The sequence below is a fragment of the Chelonoidis abingdonii genome, chromosome 6 (genome assembly GCF_003597395.2).
Source record: "Chelonoidis abingdonii isolate Lonesome George chromosome 6, CheloAbing_2.0, whole genome shotgun sequence".
Taxonomy (NCBI): Eukaryota; Metazoa; Chordata; order Testudines; family Testudinidae; genus Chelonoidis; species Chelonoidis abingdonii.
In genome coordinates, this window is record NC_133774.1 from 46339765 (window position 1) to 46354305 (window position 14541).

At 42.4% G+C, this 14541-nt stretch overlaps 1 protein-coding gene and 1 pseudogene across 1 annotated transcript in view; one reads left to right on the top strand and one right to left on the bottom strand.

Annotated features, from left to right (window-relative positions):
* DMGDH (dimethylglycine dehydrogenase) overlaps positions 1 to 14541 on the top strand; it is a 105293-nt gene that overhangs the window by 3659 nt on the left and 87093 nt on the right. The window contains 1 exon segment of the mRNA XM_075066995.1: positions 1607 to 1781. Within this exon segment, the coding sequence (XP_074923096.1) occupies positions 1607 to 1781 (175 nt within the window).
* On the bottom strand, positions 10523 to 13082 carry LOC142047018 (sphingosine 1-phosphate receptor 3-like; annotated as a pseudogene).

Sequence of the window (14541 nt, forward strand, 5' to 3'; positions counted from 1 at the left end):
AGATCCCAAAATTTAGTTATTGGAGAGATGTTTCTAGAGGGGTCCACCAGGGATTGTTGTTGATCGATTATTGAATATTATTATCAATATTTAGAATAGACCATGATATATATAATCTTTCCTGGTAAAGTTTGCAGATGACACAAAAATTGGTGGGGTAATAAATAACAAGGAGGACAGGTTACTGTTACAGAGTGCTTTGAATTGGTTGGTTTAGGTGGTCACAATGCAACAAAATGGATTTAACAAAGTTGAATTAAAGGTAATACATCAGAGAACAAAGAATTCAGGTTATACTTACAGGATGGGATACTTGGTTTTGGAAAGCAATGACTCAGAACAGGATTTAGGGGTCATCGTGGGTAACCACCTCAACATGAGCTCTCTCTCAAGCCTGTGGCAAAAGGGCTAATGCAGTCCTAGGATTTATAGAAAGGTGAATATCAGATAGAAGTAGGGAAGTGATTTTGCTTTTGTACACAGCTTTGGTAACACTGCCACTAATACTAATACTGTGCCCAGTATTAATGTCTGCATTTCAAGAAAGATGTAGAAATACTGAAGAAAGTTCAAAGGAAAGATCAAATGAGGGCCACAGAAGTGATCTAGGAGCTGTTGTGGTTTTTTTGTATGTTTGGTTTTTTTGCCTTCCTCTGAAACATCAGAGAGTGGCCACTGTTGTAGATGGGGCACTCGACAGGGTGAACCAGTGTCATATGGACACAGAGTGTGAGGCCAGAAAGGATCACCAGATCATCTAGCATTATGAGATGGTATAGAGCAGTGGTGGGCAACCTGCGGCCCCATGCTGCCTGTCAGGGTAATCCGCTGGTGGGCCGTGGGACACTTTGTTTACATTGACTATCAGCAGGCACGGCCGCCCGCGGCTCCCAGTGGCCGTGGTTTGCTGTTCCTGGCCAATGGGAGCTGTGGGAAGTGGTGCAGGCCGCACAGACTTGCTGGCTGCTGCTTTCCGCAACTCCCATTGGCTGGGAACGGCAAATCGTGGCCACTGGGAGCTGCAGGTGGCCACGCCTGCAGACGGTCAATGTAAACAAACTGTCTTGGGGCCCGCCAGTGGATTACCCTGATGGGCCGTGTGTGGGACGCAGGTTGCCCACCACTGGTATAGAGGGTCTGCTGCCTTAGATGCCTAGCCAGTGGTCTTGCTCAAATGCCCAGGGTCTTACTGATCACCAGATCTCAGTTCAGGAAGAATTTTTTCCCTAGTTCAGATTGGCAGGGACCTTGGGGTTCTTTCACCTTTCTCTGCATCACAGAGCATGGATTACCAGCTGGTATCATCTGGCATATCTAACCTAATCAGTTCCCTGCCATTGCAGGGGTATTGGGCACTGGTAACACCTCGGTCTCTTCTATTCTCTGCCTGTGTCATAGAACTGTTTAGTCTAACCCAATGCAATGCTTAGCCTAACCCAAATTACTGGGCTCAACACAGGGGTGACTGGGTGAAATTTAATGGCCTGTGAGATACAGGAGGCCAGACTAGATAAAGGTAAATTTTTAAAGATATCTTTTAACTGCTAGCTTAGGTGAGAAGATAAAAGATCAATTTTGTGTCCTGTTTGTGACTTTCTTTTTCCAGGGAAGAAAAGCCATCTTCTTTCTTGGGAACTAAATGGAAAGATACAGCAGAGACAGTGATTATTGGAGGTGGTTGCATTGGTGTAAGTCTTGCTTACCACCTGGCCAAGGCTGGCATGAAGGATGTCATTCTGCTCGAAAAATCTGAACTGACGGCTGGATCTACTTGGCATGCAGTAAGAAAAATCTTGTTAATCACTAAGATCTCAAATACAAAAAGGGATTTCAGATGACTTGTAAAATCTGACAGTAGAGCAAAGATTTTATTTCCCCCACTCCATGGCCTTCCAGAAAATCAGTTTCTCTATTATTTATCTAGATACAAAGGATATCACTAGGTTCTGTTCCTAGATCTATGATAGACTCACTATCTGACCTTTGAAGAGTCACTTAGGGTATATCTTGAGTGCAGTCACTGGCTGTGATTGCAGTTTGAGCCAAGACACTTGAGCTACTTTTAATCTAGCTGGATAGGGTCACCCACAACAATGCAGCTCTGGCAGCATGAGCTTCTGTGGGGCCTAGCCCCACTAGAAATAACCTAGAGTTCTGGGAGGATTTTTACAGTCTGAGATGAAGCTTGTGCTGCCCTGGCTTTACTGTTCTGGCTCCCAAGATAGATAGATTAAAACTTTCTCGAGTATGTTGACTGTTATTGCATCCTGTGATTGCAGTATAGACATACCCTTAAACTACCCATGCTGCCCATCTGTAAAGTAGGATAAATGTTGGTAACGTGTTTTAAATCCAGGATATGCCCACACCTTGAATACTGCATGCAGTTCTAGTTGCCTCATTTCAAAAACAATATATTTGACTTGGAAAAAGTACAGAGAAGGAGAACAAAAAATATTGGGGTATGGAGGAGCTTGCATATGCAGTCCCCAGATTAAAAAGACTGGGACTGTTCAGTTTAGAAAAGAGATGACTAAGTGGGGATATGATCGAGGTCTATAAAATCATGACTGGAGTGGCGAAAGTGACTAAGGAAAAGTTATTTACTGCTTCACATAACACAACCACCAATAAAAGATATTTTACCTCGCCCACCTTGTCTCACAGGAACCGGGAGTCACCCAACGACATTAATAGGCAGCAGATTTAAAACAAAAATAAGAAAATACTTCTTCACTCAGTGAACAGTCCACTTGTGGAACTCATTGACATGGGATGTTATAGCCGAAAGTATAACTGGATTAAAAAAAGATTTAGATAAGTTCATGGAGGATAAGTGCATCAACAGCTATTAAGCAAGATGGTCATGGATGCTACCGCTTGCTCTAGGTGTCCCTAAATCTCTGGCTGCCAGAAGCTGGGACTGGACAATGGGATGGATCGCTCAATAATTGCCCTATTTTGTTTATTTGCTCTGAAGCATCTGGCACCGGTCACTGTCAGAAGACAGGATACTGGGCTAGATGGACCATTGGTTTGACCCAGTATATTCTTATGGGATTCTTGGAGGGATGGTGCACAGAAGTGAAAATAATTGTTAAAATTTATTATAGAAATGTGGCAGTACTGTTATAGTTTGGGTTTTTAAACTTTAATTTTTACTTCTAAAGGAGATTTGTTATACTTAAAACTGAAATGCAGGAGATCACTATAAATTATAAAAACAGCTTTTTTCTTAAGTTGAACAATAATATTGTTGTCCCTCCTTTCAAACCCAATGTCTCATTCTGACACCAGCATTGCCCCTCTGTCAGGTGGTAATATAACACACATGCTTATAATGTAGCAATACTTTATTGTACATAGTTTTTTTAGTCTAAGTAGGAGAGAGAAGCAGTAAGGAGGTGACATGGATTTTTTGTTGAATCCTTTGTCTTTGGAATCTGCATATGTGCAGAGAACAAAGCAGGACACTGAGGCCTGGTCTGTATTAGAAAATTAAGTTGGCTTAACTGTATGGTGCAGGAGGTGTGGAAAATCCCTGAGTGGCATAGTTAAGCCAGCCTTACCCCCTGTGTAGACAGTGCTAAGCCGGCAGAGGAATGCTTTCTTCGACCTAGATGCTGCCTCTCAGGGAGACGCTGTAGCATTTCAGGTGTAGACAAGCCCTTAGAGAAGGGCCCATAAGGATCTCAGGGAGAAGTGCGTGGTAGTTACTGGGCATGCTCAGTAGCTGTCTCTGAAGTTATGCAGAGGGTTTCCATTAAGGGCTAGCAGTCTAACAGGTTCCACACAAATCAGTGTCTGAAAGCTGAGTCAGTCAGAGCTCACTAGGGAAAGGTTATAAATAAGAGGATTTGGAGACTGCTTTGTGGACTCAATGGCTGAAGATGTGTCTATTGTGAGAGCTGCGTCCCAGAGCCTATGCCACGTTGGATCCTCCAGACTTTCTATCTTGCTGAAAGCTGAGGAGATAACCAACTATGGACACCAGTACTGCAATTGCTGCTGGTNATCTGCATATGTGCAGAGAACAAAGCAGGACACTGAGGCCTGGTCTGTATTAGAAAATTAAGTTGGCTTAACTGTATGGTGCAGGAGGTGTGGAAAATCCCTGAGTGGCATAGTTAAGCCAGCCTTACCCCCTGTGTAGACAGTGCTAAGCCGGCAGAGGAATGCTTTCTTCGACCTAGATGCTGCCTCTCAGGGAGACGCTGTAGCATTTCAGGTGTAGACAAGCCCTTAGAGAAGGGCCCATAAGGATCTCAGGGAGAAGTGCGTGGTAGTTACTGGGCATGCTCAGTAGCTGTCTCTGAAGTTATGCAGAGGGTTTCCATTAAGGGCTAGCAGTCTAACAGGTTCCACACAAATCAGTGTCTGAAAGCTGAGTCAGTCAGAGCTCACTAGGGAAAGGTTATAAATAAGAGGATTTGGAGACTGCTTTGTGGACTCAATGGCTGAAGATGTGTCTATTGTGAGAGCTGCGTCCCAGAGCCTATGCCACGTTGGATCCTCCAGACTTTCTATCTTGCTGAAAGCTGAGGAGATAACCAACTATGGACACCAGTACTGCAATTGCTGCTGGACATGGAGCTCTTCGGACTGTTGTTGCTGAGTTGATTCTGAGGAGATGAAAGAAGAACTAGCTCCGAGGAGTGCAGCTGACACACATACACTTTTGATGCCACAGTGCAAAATCCGAGAAGTCATCTCTGTGAACAGATCAGAGGGAAGGGTATACTTTTGTGTGTGTGCACTAAGATATAACTCACACTGAAACTTATGTAACAGCAACAAAGTAGGCAAGTCCATGTGAGAAAATGCCAGTAGAGTTACTGCAAAGTCATTAAGAAGAGTTTTCATAAGGATTCCAAATGGTGGCTGCAGATGTTTCTATATATAAATGTTAATCTTCAGAGAATTGTAGTGCCTGTCATGAGGTGACTGGCCCTTTTAGAAGGGCAACTGCATGCAGTCTATCCATGGCTAATGCTGATGAGCCAGCCTGAAAGTAGTTATAGGTGAAACCATGTTATATTGAACTTGCTTTGATCCACCGGAGTGCGCAGCCCGCCCCCTCGGAGCACTGCTTTACCATGTTATATCCGAATTCGTGTTATATCGAGTCACATTATATCGAGGTAGCAGTGTATTTAACCCTCAAGCAAGGGTAGTCAATAGGCAAACTGCAGATCGCCAAATGCTTTCGAGTGGACCATGAAATCTTTTTATTTACTTATTATAATTATTGTTATTATTTTTGTATTAGTTTATCTGGCGTCTGGACCTTGACTATACCTTGACCAAGAAATTTGGACCTTCACAAAAAATAATTGATTTTCCCTGCCCTGGAGGGTGGCCTAGGTAGCTGTCTGGGCACCAACACAGACTTTTGGCCTGTTATGACTCCAGATCTCATCTGGTTTCTGATCTCCAGTCTCTGACCCCAGCCTAACTCTGACCTTATTCTTGCCTCCTGATTTCAGCCTTACACTATCCTGGATCTCCAGTCACTGACCCCCGTCTAACTCTGACTCTTGCTTTTGGATCCCAGCTCTAGCAAATACGTGATGCCTGCTCATTAACTACTGTCTTAAATGCTAGGCCTGCTGTGACTTGTACGCCAGACTGCCTGTACCCTGGTCCCTTACACCTGAATACCTGCAGGCATTTTGGTTTGGATCCCTCCAGAACCATTCTTGTCAGTGATGCATCTCATAATGATTGTACAGCAGCACCGTAGTGGGCTGTAAAAGTGGGTGGCCAGGTGACTGATATACAAAGGGCTGATGTAAAACAGGTGGATATACTCATTTGTGCATTTATAGATCCCGTCTCTGTGAGAGAGAGATATACACTGAAACATAGCTTAGTGAAAAAATTAGTTGTGACACCTATTCCCTCTGGGGTCCTCACCCATATTCACTAGTACTGTAAACAGAGATTCCCAGCACAGTGATTTAGGCAATCCTGAGCATACTGACGGTCACAATTTCTTAATACCTGTCATTGATAGGCTGACCAGAGGGTTAACAATAGTGTACCTCCACCTTTAACAGGTTGTCGTGCAATGGAAACATCTACTCCCGCTGTGAACCTTTCTTCTGAGATGAATTGCTTGTTGTTATACACCTCTACCCCGAGATAATGCAGTCCGATATAACACAAATTCGGATATAAAGCGGTAAAACAGCACTCTGGGGGACAGGGGTGCTTTACCACATTATATCCGAATTTGTGTTACCACAAGCGGTTCCTCTGTGCCCCTCGTTAGTTGCTGCAGCCCTTCCCAACATTCTGCATTAAACTTTTATCCACTGATTATTTCATTTAATGCTAAGTCTAGGTCCTCTGCTGCTGTGCCTTGTCACTAGCTCTACCCTCTGAGCTAAATATTCCTAGGTTAAACAGAGGCACTGCAGTGATGATATTATTTAAAACACTCTCCATGCACAAATTACCACTAATATCTTGAATTTTACAGTTCACATCATCTACAGTCCAGTTCACACAGGCGTGACTCCACTGGCTAGGGGCATCTACCACACACCCTGGGCAGTCCTGAAATCGCTTCTCTCTCAGGAAGTGTTTGATGATTCTGTGTGCAGCAACTTGTACAGTTGCACGCATGAAGGTTTTATGGTTACAGTCTTGATACCATATTTCTTCCACGTTGTTAAATAGTACAGGCCTGTAGAATAAGCCTCCCATTGAGCATCTGATTTTGGATGAGGGCAAAAACAGATCGGGCCCAATCCATTTGCTCCTCCAGAGCTGTTGATGTCCTTCTCCCAAGTCCCTCTGAAGAAACATCACTCAGCTGCTGAAAAATTTTAAAATAAGAACTACATGTAAGGCATCATTGCTCTTTTTTATAATGTGCTCTTAGAACCTTTTTACTCTGTGAGTCAAAAGAGCCCTCTTCAGCTTGTGGCTTTACAAAAAAAATTGCCTCTGTACAGGATCAATCCAAAAGGCTTTGCAGGGGTCAGCAACCTGCGACTTCTGAGCCACATGTGGCTCTTTGGCTGCCTCCTTGTGGGCAGCCATTTTATGAGGGGGTGCGAGGTGCAGGCTTTGGCTGGGAGGCACTTACTATAAGCAGCTCTTGGCCAGTGATGCAGCAGGGCTCAAGCAGGCTGACTGCCCTAGCCCCACGCTTCTCCCAGAAGCAGCTGGCTGCTGGCACATCTCTGCGTGCCCCTTGGAGAGAGGGCAGCAGGTCTCTGTGTGCTGCCCATGCCTGCAAACACCACCCCCACAGCTCTGGGCACGCAGAGACATGCCAGCAGCCAACTGCTTCCAGGTGCTGCGTGGGGCCAGGGCAGGCAGGCAGCCTGCCTGAGCCCTGATGCGCCACCAGTCGGGAGCCACCTGTGGTAAGCACCTCCTGGCCAGATTCTGCACCTCACACCCCAATCCCCTGCCCCAGGTCAGGACCCTCTCCTGCACCCAAACTCTCTCCCAGACCCTACACCCCCTCCTACACCTCAGTCCCCTACCCTAGCCCAGAGCCCCCTCCTGTTTATATTCAAATTCAAACAACTCAGTAACAAGGCAACTGTCTACCAATAAAACTCTTGGAATTTCTTGTAAAAAGGAAGCAGATGTGCTCTGTCTTTACTAGTATGTTTGAAAAAGTCTAAAGTCAGAAATAAAATAGATCAAATAAATACCTTCCATCAAAAAAAATGACAACCCACAAAGAGAAAGATAGAAGATGAACATCGAGAATTTCAAAATGATTGGATTGAGTCTTATGCTTTTATAGTGAGTTCAACTGGACTCCCATCGTGCCTCATTTGCAATGAAAAACTATCCAACAATAAGAAAACAAACCTAGAAGGACATTTTGAAAAGAAACATTGGATGTTTGCTGAAACCTATCCAGCTGTTGATGTGAGGAAAAAGCAGTAGAGGAGCTCTGATGCAAAGCAGAGCAAACAAGATGTACATTTGCTAAATGGATGAAGACTGCTAGTTTCGTGGCAGCTAAAATCATCAAATGAGGGAAGCCATTCACAGATGGAGAATATGTGAAAGAATGTTTCATTAAAACATCAGAGCACCTCTTCAGCGATTTTAAAAACAAAGATGAAATAGTTAAGAATATTAGAGAAATGCCTTTATCTGCGAAGACTGTAAAGGACAGAACTATTAAGCTGGCCACTGATGTAACCAGCCAGCAGGTTAGTGATATTAGATCAACACTAGATTTTTCTATTGCCTGCAATGAGACATGCAATGTGGATGACATTGCTCAGGTTGCCTTACTCGGCAGATACGTTAATGATCAAGGTCTTTAAGAAGAGTTGATCGTGTTAATGCCACTCAGAGGACAAACTCGGGGCAAAGATATTGCATCTGTGTCACTGAATGTCTGAAGAAGAAGATATTGACATCAACAGAATAATTTCTGTTGCTACAGATGGAGAACTGAGCATGAAGGGGGCACACAAAGGTTTTGTTTCTTTACTTACAAAAAGTATGGAGCACGATATAATTTCATTTCACTATATAATCCATCAACATTTGCAGGAATCGATCAAGCACAATCTGAACTTGAATTAGCGGATTTGCAAGACAAGGATTTATGGTATTCAAAATTGAAATATCTTGTCACTGAACTTGAAAATCTGGAAAGGCAGAAATTCACCCTGGGGCTCCAACACAAGTGGTCTGAAGTGGACGACCTTAAATGGCAAGATCAGATTATATTCGATGTTTGGAATTGTCTATTGGATACATACAGTCAGCTGAAGAAATACGCATTTGGGCTTCTCCCAATCTTCGGTTCAACGTACTTCTGTGAACAAGTGTTTTCCAACATGAATTTAATCAAAAACAAACTGAGGAACCAACTGCAAGATGTTAGGCTTGAGTCCTACTTGAAAATGAAAATCACGGCATATTCACCAAACATTGAGCAATTCTCTAAAGATGTCCAACAAAAGAAGTCACATTAAAAGTATTGGTGAGAAGTAATAACATCAATATGTTCAATTATTATTAGTTGACACATTCTAATTCTACAAGTAGGTTTGCATGTGATGCGGCTCTTGAAATATTTTGTTCAAAGACAAAAACAAAAAAGTGGCTCTTCTTCTTGGAAAGGTGTGGCAGAGCTCTGACCTTGCTCCTGTGGGTCCTGTGCTTCTAGGCAGTTTATGCTAGCCTCAGTAGCTCACTGTGACCCTCCACATAGCCCTTCTCTCTCTAGGGCCAGAGTTACAGTCTACTGAGCCCTTTTCATCATAGGCCTGCAAGGAGGTTGGTGAGAGAACTCCCACACCTCTTTCAAGGCCTCCTGTCCCTGACGGGGCCTGAACTTCCCTCCAGGAGAATGTCTTGTAGTGGTGGTTGGGGGGACCGGGCCGCGCCCCTATCCGGGTTTCCAGCCCAGGGACATAGATGGTAGCAGTTGTTGCAACCATAACTTCAACTGCAGAGTGCTTAGCATTTCCCTGGGCGACTTCCCGCACAGCTCTCCTCTGTCGTCCCTTCTTCACCCTTACCTCTAGGGCTCCCTTCCGAATGGTTTGAGGGCGTCTTGCACAGTACCAGTAACTTCACCGGCAATTCCTCGCCCCTGGCTCCTCTCGTTCTGACTGAAAGTGAGCCCTTTTTTAGTATCGAGCAGGCCTTAATTACGAGCCAGGTGTCAACATTAAACTGAATGGCCTCACCTGACCTTTTTGCAGGTTAATTAGAGTCAGGGTGTTCTCATTAGCCTAGGAGGCAGCCCCTGCTCTGGTCAATCCAGGGACACAGAAAACTGTTAACCCAGTGGCATATATCTGCCTTCTGCATTCTGCTGTACCCACTTGGCATGGGTCTATCGCAAAGGTTACCGACTCCTCCTCTAGACAGTTGAGCCCCACCGATCACCAGGTTCCTCCCAAGCTCTAAAACATTTTACACACAATGTAACCTGTGACTCAATCTTGTACAACCTCCATTTGAAATTTTTTGTCTTGTAAGTCAGGGTCCAGAGACCTCAACAAAACCGGATCAAACGATTCGCTTTGTTGTTTCTCCTCCGCATTGTGTCTTGTGATCACATTCAGTAGAGCAATCTTTGTTCCTTGCTCCAAACCATCTCAAAACTCCTATGTGTCACAGTAATTTCTTCTTAGTTCCCATAACTTTCAGCTGTATGATCTCTTTATGAGCTGTTTGTCTGGACCTTTAGGCACTTCCTTCTTTATCACAGTCTGTACTAAGCTCATCTCTTTTATCGCATCTGTGTGAATTTGAGTAGTTTAGGACTAATGTTTCAAAAGTCCATTCATCTGTCTTTCTAAGCATGGAGGAACTTCTGTTTAGGGCATAAGATGATAGGGGCTATTGAACCCTGAGCTTTGTATTACTTTTATATCTTTCCTGAGGTAGTTCTCTTACAAAATTAAAACTCAAATCAAAACAAGTGATATGATAAATAAGTAGTCTAATTTTAAAAGGTTAATGTTTTTCCCTATGATTTAAGTGTGTGAAAATTGGGGGGGAAAATTGTAATTAGATCCTAAAAAGATATGGACTTACTTCGACTGTAATCTGCTTTGGGCTGAACAGGCTAAAATCTGGCCTCTCTGGTATTCACTAGACAGCCACAAACAAGGCAAAAGAAAACTCACTGCGTTAACTTGCTAGCCATAGTGTAAATGCTGGTATTCAGCACAGAATTAGTGACTGCCCTGGCAATGAAGTGATCAGCCTTGCATAAAATGGCACACTCTCTTTTACTTTGTGGTCTACATCTATGAGCAACAGAATAAACAATGGAGACAGTCAGGGGATGAATACACCGACTACAATCACAAATGTCCTAAGCGGTACCATCGATCTCTTTGAGTTATACTTTTCGACTACTGGAATTAACCAGTGTGTAAATATGCACATAAAGGATTATTGTCACCAAAACAGTAATAAAGATACTTGTGCAAAATACAACCTGTTTCTTGGAATGAAGAGGCAAAATTGTTGAGCGTGCGTGTGTTGTGAGTTCGTCTCTTTGGGCTCAGTGCTGGTCACACACAAGGTAGGCTCTGAAAGCTCCAATCACTTGCATTCTGTTTCGATGTTTTATTTCCTTGGATAATGGTGCCAAAGACTCAGCAGGAGATGGGAGTGCAGGAAAGGGCAGCGAGACTCATGAAGAAAAACGTACAATGAATGTTCACAACCCCCATCCCCACTTCACACCATCCACAGCTGGGAATGGGGTGGGGTCTCTCTCCGTGGGAGCTGCCACTGGGTGGGTACTTCCCAGGAGAAGCCCACTCTGATGATACCCAGTCCCACTGATCACTGTTACCACCGGCTTCTGTGGGCGTGATCCCAGCACCAATTGAGTGGGACTGGGGGAATGTGGCTGCTGTTTGATTGAAGGAGAGAAGCCAAGGATTTGTAAAGGTAAATTCTATTTTTAAGCAATCTGGCTGATTCAAATGAAACCCTAGAATGCAGCGCATGAGCCATGAATAGATGTTATTCTAGGACCTGCTGTTACATGCATCTAAGTCCTAGTTGAGTTCTTAAAGCCCTACTCTGCATCCCCAAGGTGTTAAGATGGAAGCTTGTGTTTCATTGCTAATTATTAATTTATGTTCTTGCCAAGACCTCCCTTTTGGGGGGATTCCACCCACAGACTATGCATTGAGACACTGGTGATTAGAACCCTATATTTATTACTGCAGGGCTTCCCTTCCGGCAGTGTTTCTGGGATGCATCTTGCACTGAAAGACCCTTCTTCAGGGTCCCACAAGTTCCGTGCTGTCAAGGTATCCAGGGAAACCAAGATAAGCCAACATGTTCCAATAAGTAGGAAAACCCTGTACTTTGTATGTACATCATAAGGCCTCCTTTTAATCATACCTCTCTATGGGTATTGGTAACAAACTGAAAGTGGAAGCTCCTAGGGCTACAAACATACTTCCTTCTCTAATAAACCAGAGCATGTGGAACAGGCTCAGAATTTTCTTTCCAGACATAAGAATGTTTACTTTGTAAACGATTCCAGTTAACAAATCACAAATTGCCAATAAAAAAGTACACACAGTTGTGAAATTTGTTATTTTTCCAAGGGCGATCAATAGCATCAAGTCTATGAGATTACATATAATCAACAATGCAACTTTTAAAAGTCTATGCAATCAGTTGCCTTTTCTCTTAGAATAAGTTTCTATGTATAGTATCAGAAAGCCATTTCCTTGAGGGGTGAAAATAGGCACTTCCTNTCATAAGGCCTCCTTTTAATCATACCTCTCTATGGGTATTGGTAACAAACTGAAAGTGGAAGCTCCTAGGGCTACAAACATACTTCCTTCTCTAATAAACCAGAGCATGTGGAACAGGCTCAGAATTTTCTTTCCAGACATAAGAATGTTTACTTTGTAAACGATTCCAGTTAACAAATCACAAATTGCCAATAAAAAAGTACACACAGTTGTGAAATTTGTTATTTTTCCAAGGGCGATCAATAGCATCAAGTCTATGAGATTACATATAATCAACAATGCAACTTTTAAAAGTCTATGCAATCAGTTGCCTTTTCTCTTAGAATAAGTTTCTATGTATAGTATCAGAAAGCCATTTCCTTGAGGGGTGAAAATAGGCACTTCCATCTTTAATCAACCGGTCTGTTCAAATGGCTCATCCTCTTTTATGCAATGGTTGTGCAATACTTTCTTAGCCAATAATCTAGGGTTGATACTTCAGAATACCATTAGCCTCTCTTAGGTAGAGGAGAAACTTCTCTCTATGTATATTGTGGTGAGGGGGTTGTCAAAAAGGAAATAGGTTGCACCCTTGGTATTGAATTATACTGTTGTTAGGTTACAGTTTGTCAACAAGAAAAGGCATATGGATGGCCCATTCCCCTTGTGTTTGTGCATGTGTGTTTAGGAATATGGGCAGTAGGTCATGTGGGCCATCGCAAAGTAGCCCATGCACCCTTCTTAAATTGTGCCCTCTGTCACTTTGGTTGTGCCTTTTAATTTCCCCCAGGCACTCTGTGATAGGGCTTTAGTTGTCATAACACTTCTATTTTCAGTAATTTCTCACTATTTACTGTGGTAAAACATCTAGGGTTACAACCTGTATACAAGTCAAATGTAAAGTGTTATCTGAAAACAGAAAAAAAATTTTTAGGGTCCTTTGAATGTAGTGATAAACAAAAAACAAATGTAATTGTTGCTTTGCTGGTGCTGCTACAAAATATCTCCATGTCTGTAGCCCCTCAAAATGTTTTTGTTAATCTTATTTTATTTACTGTTTCTGATAGTCCATTGTATGGTGGGAAATAATACCTCATATTGTTTCTGTGTGACAAATGCTTGCCGATGCTAAAGCATGATAGCCAGTGGCTACTTACAAAACTATTTAACTAAAAAAGATATGTCTGTTATCACTATTCCTTTGAAGTCCGGGACAGCTCTCTTATCCCCCTCGTCTGTAGCACATGGTAAACTTTTAAAAGTTTGTTTGATAAGATTAAAAACTGTATGTTTAGCAAAAGAACATGACAGTTTTATATTGGTCATGGAGGGAGGGAGTCAGGAAAGGAGGAGAAAGTGGGCTTGGAGCTGTTTCTTCAGATTACCATGTAAGAGGCTATAGCCTTATCTTGTGAACTTCATGCAGTGACAAAGCTATGGCTTTTGTCTTTTTAAAATTTCTATTTTTTTTACCGTAAAACCCATCTGTTGTGGGTTTTGTACTGTATCCTAAATTTTAAAACTTTCTTTACAGCTTACAAGTAGAATAGGATTTGTTTTTCTTTTTCTTGCACTTCTAAAATTCTTTCTGTTCTTTTTCTTTTCTACAATTTTAAAACTTTCTTTCTGTCTGCCTTTCTCTCTCAAATCTGCTTTATTCTGTAAATTGTTTTATAAGGGCTTATTCTCTGTCTGCTGAACTTTATTTAAAATGTGTAAAAACCTGTTTTCTTCTGAAAAATCTTCTAACCATAACACATGAAAAAACCACACAAATAGTTCTAATGCACCCAATAAAGAAAAATATTTAAAAATTTCGAAATTGCTACTGAGACAAAAGTGTAAATGTCCAAAAATGGGACTGGATGGCAGGACATAAATGAAAAAAGGGTCATGGAAACTTGTGAAAATTTAGATGATGAATAAAGGTACAGCAGTTAAACTACTTGCCAGTACTTTTGTCTTGATGGGTGGTAATGGAGTTGCAAGACGAAGAATTCTGTCATAAAGGGGTGGAGGTGAGAGACAAAATGGGGAAAAAAAAGCTCCCATAACAGGATGATTGTCATATTGTGAAGAGCTAGTCAACAGTTCTTCCTACAACAGTACTTGATGGTATTACATTAAGACAATAAAATAGTCTGCTTCAGAATATCATGTTGTGATACAGGTTCAAAAGGGAATGCCCATTATGTAAAACCTCAGGGTGACATAGCTTGTCTCATGACTACAGTTGAAAAAGAGAAGGATCAAAGTTGTTATTGTCTGTAGTTCTGTCTCATGTCATCTAGATACTGGCTTATATAACAACAGTTTTCCTGTAGTA